Below are 6,325 nucleotides of genomic sequence, written 5' to 3' on the forward strand. Positions count from 1 at the left end.
AACGTGATGTAGGTTCCACATGTTTTTTCGAAAGGACTTAGTCAAGCTTCCACCATATTTCTTACAACTATGACCTTTGTTCAGTTATACTAAGTACTAATCTACTCATCTAAAAAGCATAGGGATTGGTTTTCAGACTGGGGTTAGACCTGTGTGTGGTCTGCTCCGTGTGGTCTGCAGTGGCCAGCTATTGTATATCGTCAAGCTCTGATTTCAAACGCCCCTCATTTCCTATCTGTATGACCCAGAACCACAGAGGCACTATGATCGCTTTGACCCCACCTCGCTTGCAGCCTCAAGGCCAGGGCTGCAGCCTTACATCAGCAATGACCTTTGACCTATTTCCCAGAATTGTGGACTCAAGTCACATGACTTGGACCCCAATCTGATTCCAGTCACTCATTTTATGGCTTGAGACTCAACTTGATAGAAAATAGATAACTTGAGACGTGACTTGAACTTGGAGCCTCAAGTCTCGGGACTCGACTTTGACTTGAGACTGATGACTTGAAATTATTTGGACAGGTTTTGTAATGTTTCGTCACTCATTTTGTGTCACAGAGTCCACGCGGATTTCTCTACAGGAAGCCAGAGACTGTAGCCGCAGCATCGCCCTTGTAAAAAAAAAAAAAACTGCATAAGATTGTCTAGTGAAACGCACACTCGGCACTCTGATTGGACAAGCAAACTGTCAATCAACACAGGTCGGGTGAGCTAGAGAGCAGATTGCTGATTTGCTGTACAGCTATAGGATCGGGTGCAACACATACGTCAAATTGTAGGAAGAGAGGATTGCCATAATAAATAAATGTTTGGTAATCAAGAATATTAATTGTTTACTTTGCAAGCTCACCAGAAATGTGGCAAGAATTACTATCATAGCCTACTGGTATTTAACAATTGGAGTGTTTGTTTCTCTTGTTGAAACGTTTGCTGCTGGTTTCACACGTTTAAATGCATGCGGCCCCATGCTGTAAATCTACCTTCTATCTAATACGACAATAATTGACAGCGATTTTCCTCATTCCATCTCCCGTACCGTTTACTGCAACACCTAGACACTTCTGTTTCATGTTTGATAAGCCTACAATACATTTTCATTTAGCCAACTATTTATTACCCTGCTCTGAGTGAGCACACTGTTTATAGAACATTCACAAGACTCATGAAGTAGAAGTTGTGTTTTTTTTTCATTGAATGTTTTTTTTTTCCCTCCGGGTTATGGTTGGAGTTCCATGTGTCTGTGTCCTATGTCTCGCTCATTTTTTGTTGTGCATAATAGGAGCAGTGCAAAGCCTCAGTGGAGCATTGAAATAGGCCATGTGGCCTGGACGCGTCACGCTTTGGAGTCAGAACATTGAATAAGAGAAAATTATTGCATGCTGTTGAAATAGTCTGATTAAGACAAATGTATCAATGTAACAATGGATTTAGGACCAATTTATTGGTTGTAATTGCCAATTGGGTAACTGTATGGTCCCGAGGGCCTACCAGTACATAGGCCTACCAGTTTGAGCTCCTGTTAGACAGATTCCATTTGGTTTCTCTACGTTTGTCCATTCAGATAGGACCGGTTGAGCCTGATACACAGGCAATTTCTATCGGGCTATTGCCTGTGTATAGTTGGTCAATCTACATGTAGAGATTTTTACTTGACTTGAGAGTCGGCTTGACATGCTCTTAGAATGCACGACTTGGACTCGAGTCTTGGACCCGTTCTACGTGAGACTCAGACCTTGTGACTTGAATAATAATGACTTGGTCCCACCTCTGCTATTTCCCCACAGCTGCAGACCATACATCTGGCACAGACCGTGGAGTCCTGTGCCAGAGCTATGTCACGTTCCTATGACACACACACACACGTGCACACATATGTCTTTTGAGCAAGAATGGAAGCACACATGCAACTAAATAAAAAAAAATATAAAAATGTATTTGTCACGTGCGCCGAATACAACAGGTGTAGACCTTACCGTGAAATGCTTACTTACCCAAGCCCTTAACCCAACAACGCAGTTCAAGAAAGAGTGTGAAGAAAATATTTACTAAATAAACTAGTGAAAAATAAAGAAAAAAATATCTAAAAGTAACACCAGAAAATGACATAACAATAACGAGGTTAAATAGAGATGGTACCGGTACCGAGTCAATGTGCGGGGGTACAGGTTAGTAGAGGTCATTTGTAAAGTGACTATGCATAGATAATCAAATGTAAATAGTCTGGGTGGCCATTTGATTAATTGTTCAGCAGTCTTATGGCTTGGGGGGGTAGAAGCTGTTCAGGGGATTTTTGGTCCTAGACTTGGCGGTCCCGTACCGCTTGCCGTGTGGTAGCAGAGAGAACAGTCTATGACTTGGGTGACTGGAATCGTTGACTATTTTTTGGGCCTTCATCTGACACCGCCTAACATATACAGTCGAAGTCAGAAGTTTACATACGCCTTAGCCAAATACATTTAAACTCAGTTTTTCACAATTCCTGACATTTAATCCAAGTAAAAATTCCCTATTTTACGTCAGTTAGGATCACCACTTTATTTTAAGAATGTGAAATGTCAGAATAATAGTAGAGAGAATGATTTATTTCAGCTTTTATTTCTTTCATCACATTCCCAGTGGGTCAGAAGTTTACATACACTCAATTAGTATTTGGTAGCATTGCCTTTAAGTTTGTTTAACTTGGGTCAAACGTTTCGGGTAGCCTTCCACAAGCTGCCAACAATCATTCGGGTGAATTTTGGCCCATTCCTCCTGACAGAGCTGGTGTAACTGAATCAGACACTTTTTCAGTTCTGTCCACTAATTTTCTATAGGATTGAGGTCAGGGCTTTGTAATGGCCACTCCAATACCTTGACTTTGTTGTCCTTAAGCCATTTTGCCACAACTTTGGAAGTATGCTTGGGGTCATTGTCCATTTGGAAGACCCATTTGCGACCAAGCTTTAACTTCTTGACTGATGTCTTGAGATGTTGCTTCAATATATCCACATAATATTCCTTCCTCATGATGCAATCTATTTTTTGAAGTGCACCAGCCCCTCCTGCAGCAAAGCACCCCCACAACATGATGCTGCCACCCCCGTGCTTCACGGTTGGGATGGTGTTCTTCGGCTTGCAAGCCTCCCCCTTTTCCCTCCAAACATAATGATGGTCATTATGGCCAAACAGTTCTATTTTTGTTTCATCAGACCAGAGGACATTTCTCCAAAAAGTACGATCTTTGTCCCCATGTGCAGTTGCAAACCGTAGTCTGGCTTTTTTTATGGAGGTTTTGGAGCAGTGGCTTATTCTTGCTGAGCAGTCTTTCAGGTTATGTCGATATAGGACTCGTTTTACTGTGGATATAGATACTTTTGTACCTGTTTCCTCCAGAATCTTCAAAAGGTCCTTTGCTGTTGGTCTGGGATTGATTTTCACTTTTCGCACCAAAGTACGTTCATCTCTTGGAGACAGAACGCGTCTCATTCCTGAGCAGTATGATGGCTGCGTGGTCCCATGGTGTTTATACTTGCGTACTATTGTTTGTACAGATGAACGTGGTACCTTCAGGCATTTGGAAATTGCTCCCAAGGATGAATCAGACTTGTGGAGGGCTACGATTTTTTTTCTGAGGTCTTGGCTGATTTCTTTTGATTTTCCCATGATGTCAAGCAAAGAGGCACTGAGTTTTTAGGTAGGCCTTGAAATACATCCACAGGTACACCTCTAATTGACTCAAATGATGTCAATTAGCCTATCAGAAGCTTCTAAAGCCATGACATTTTCTGGATTTTCCAAGCTGTTTAAAGGCACGGTCAACTTAGTGTATGTAAACTTCTGACCCACTGGAATTGTGATAGTGAATTATAAGTGGAATAATCTGTCTGTAAACAATTGTTGGAAAAATGACTTGTGTCATGCACAAGGTAGTAAACTTACCAAAACTATAGTTTGATAACAAGACATTTGTGGAGTGGTTGAAAAACAATTTTTAATGACTCCAACCTAAGTGTATGTAAACTTCTGACTTCAACTGTATATGACTGACCCTCAAACCTCCCTCTCCCTCTCCCTCCCTGTGGAAACTGGTGTGTGTCACGCCCTGACCTTAGAGAGCCTTTTTATGTCTCTATTTGGTTTGGTCAGGGTGTGATTTGGGGTGGGCATTCTATGTTCTTTATTTCTATGATTTGTGATTCTATGTTTTAGCCAGGTATGGTTCTCAATCAGGGACAGCTGTCTATCGTTGTCTCTGATTGGGAATCATACTTAGGCAGCCTGTTTCGCCACTTTAGGTTGTGGGATGTTGTTTTTGTTAGCTCTGTGTAGCCTTCAAGACATTACGTTCGTTGTTCTTTTGTTGTTTTGTTTGGTGTTCGGGTTTTTTAATCAAGAAGCATGAACACGTACGGCGCTGCACCTTGGTCTAATTCCACCTACGACGATCGTTACAGTGTGCATATGTACAGTATGAATGTATATGACTGACTCTCTCTCTCCCTCGCTGTAGAAACTGGTGTGCGTATGTAGTGAAGAAGACAGTGAGCTGTGTGGTGGAGGATGGAGTGGAGACCTACGTCAAGCCTGACTACCACCCCTGCTCCTGGGGCACGCAGTGTTCCCGAATGGTGACGTAAGTATGCTTCCATCATACACACACACACACACACGCACACGCACACGCACGCACGCACACACGCACACACACACACACACGCACACGCACACACATATACTCGCACACACACATTTTCACACACACAAACACACATTCATATACCCACGCAAACATCACATGCACACGCACACACACATACACATGCACACACACACACATACACACGCACACACACATACACACACACATACACACGCACACACACGTATACTCACACACACACACACACACACACACACACACACACACACACACACACACACACACACACACACACACACACACACACACACACACACACACACACACACACACACACATTTAACTCCAGCTGGTAAAGCTTAAGCCGTCACCTTCAAACAACACACACACACACACACACACACACACACACACACACACACACAGACACACACACACACACACACACACACACACACACACACACACACACACACACACACACACACACACACACACACACACACACACACACAGAGATGGCGCTCAATTCCAGTCATCACAACCAGAACAACACACTGCTGACATACCCCTCCTACTATTTTTCCGTTCTCACTCCTCATTGGGAGAGAAAGTAACCTAGTTTGTCATGCTGCTTATGGAACGAACTGAACGGGGAGACAGACGTGTGAGAGAGCGACACAGACAGAGAGAGACAGACAGAGGGAGAGAAATAGAAAGACAGACAGAGAGAGACAGACAGAGAGAGAGAAATAGAAAGACAGACACAGAGAGAGAGAGAGGGGGTGATATAGAGAGAGGACCTAGAATTTAGAACACTATCCAACCAAAAGCACAGAGACCCCAAAAATGGTGAATTATGCCTTCATTACTGTGTGACTTTAAAACTCACAACCAAAAAAGCACAGTACAACAGCAAGCAGCTGACACTAATTGAGGCGTCCATAAACACAAACAACTTCTGGCAAAATTGGACAAAACTCTTAAAAAATCGAAACAAGAGAAATTCGCGATACAAAATGGTGACATATGGACAACCCATTTTAAAACACTCTACAACACCGTTCAAATTGACACAAACGCAGAACAATGACAAATTCATGAGAAGTTGAATGGATTCGAAAAAGCTATAAATGACAATCAAAATCCATTGGACTCCCGATTTACTGACCAGGAGCTCTATAAGAAACTTCAGGCCCTCAAATTTAAAAAAGCATGCGGAACTGATGGCATCCTAAATGAGATGCTGAAATTTACTAGCTCCAAATTTAAATTGGCTATATAAAAATTGTTTAATTTGATCCTGAGTGTAGGTTATTTCCCTGACATCTGGAATCAAGGACTCCAATCTTTAAGAACGGAGACAAATTTGACCCTAACAATTACAGAGGCATTTGTGTGGGGACGATTTTCTGTAGTATTATAAATGTAAGAGTTCAAAACTTCCTTAATAAGCACAATGTCTTGAGTAAAAGCCAAATTTGATTTTTACCAAAACATTGCACGACTGATCATATTTACACCCTACACACCCTGATAGATAAACATGTCCACCAGAATAACACCAAAATATACGCTTGCGTTATCGACTTCCAAAAAGCATTTGATTCTATTTGGCATACAGGACTGTTCTACAAAGTTATTGAAAGTGGTGTAGGGGGTAAAACATATGACATAATTAAA

General features: G+C 42.0%; 1 protein-coding gene across 2 annotated transcripts in view; it reads left to right on the plus strand.

The window, feature by feature from the left end:
* LOC129813215 (EMILIN-1-like) overlaps window positions 1-6,325 on the plus strand; it is a 101,010-nt gene that overhangs the window by 77,147 nt on the left and 17,538 nt on the right. For both annotated transcript variants that reach the window (XM_055865495.1, XM_055865496.1), the window contains exon 2: window positions 4,493-4,615. In XM_055865495.1, the coding sequence (XP_055721470.1) occupies window positions 4,493-4,615 (123 nt within the window). The remainder of the gene's footprint in view (window positions 1-4,492; window positions 4,616-6,325) is intronic.

The sequence above is a fragment of the Salvelinus fontinalis genome, chromosome 16, assembly GCF_029448725.1.
Source record: "Salvelinus fontinalis isolate EN_2023a chromosome 16, ASM2944872v1, whole genome shotgun sequence".
NCBI classification, from domain to species: Eukaryota; Metazoa; Chordata; class Actinopteri; order Salmoniformes; family Salmonidae; genus Salvelinus; species Salvelinus fontinalis.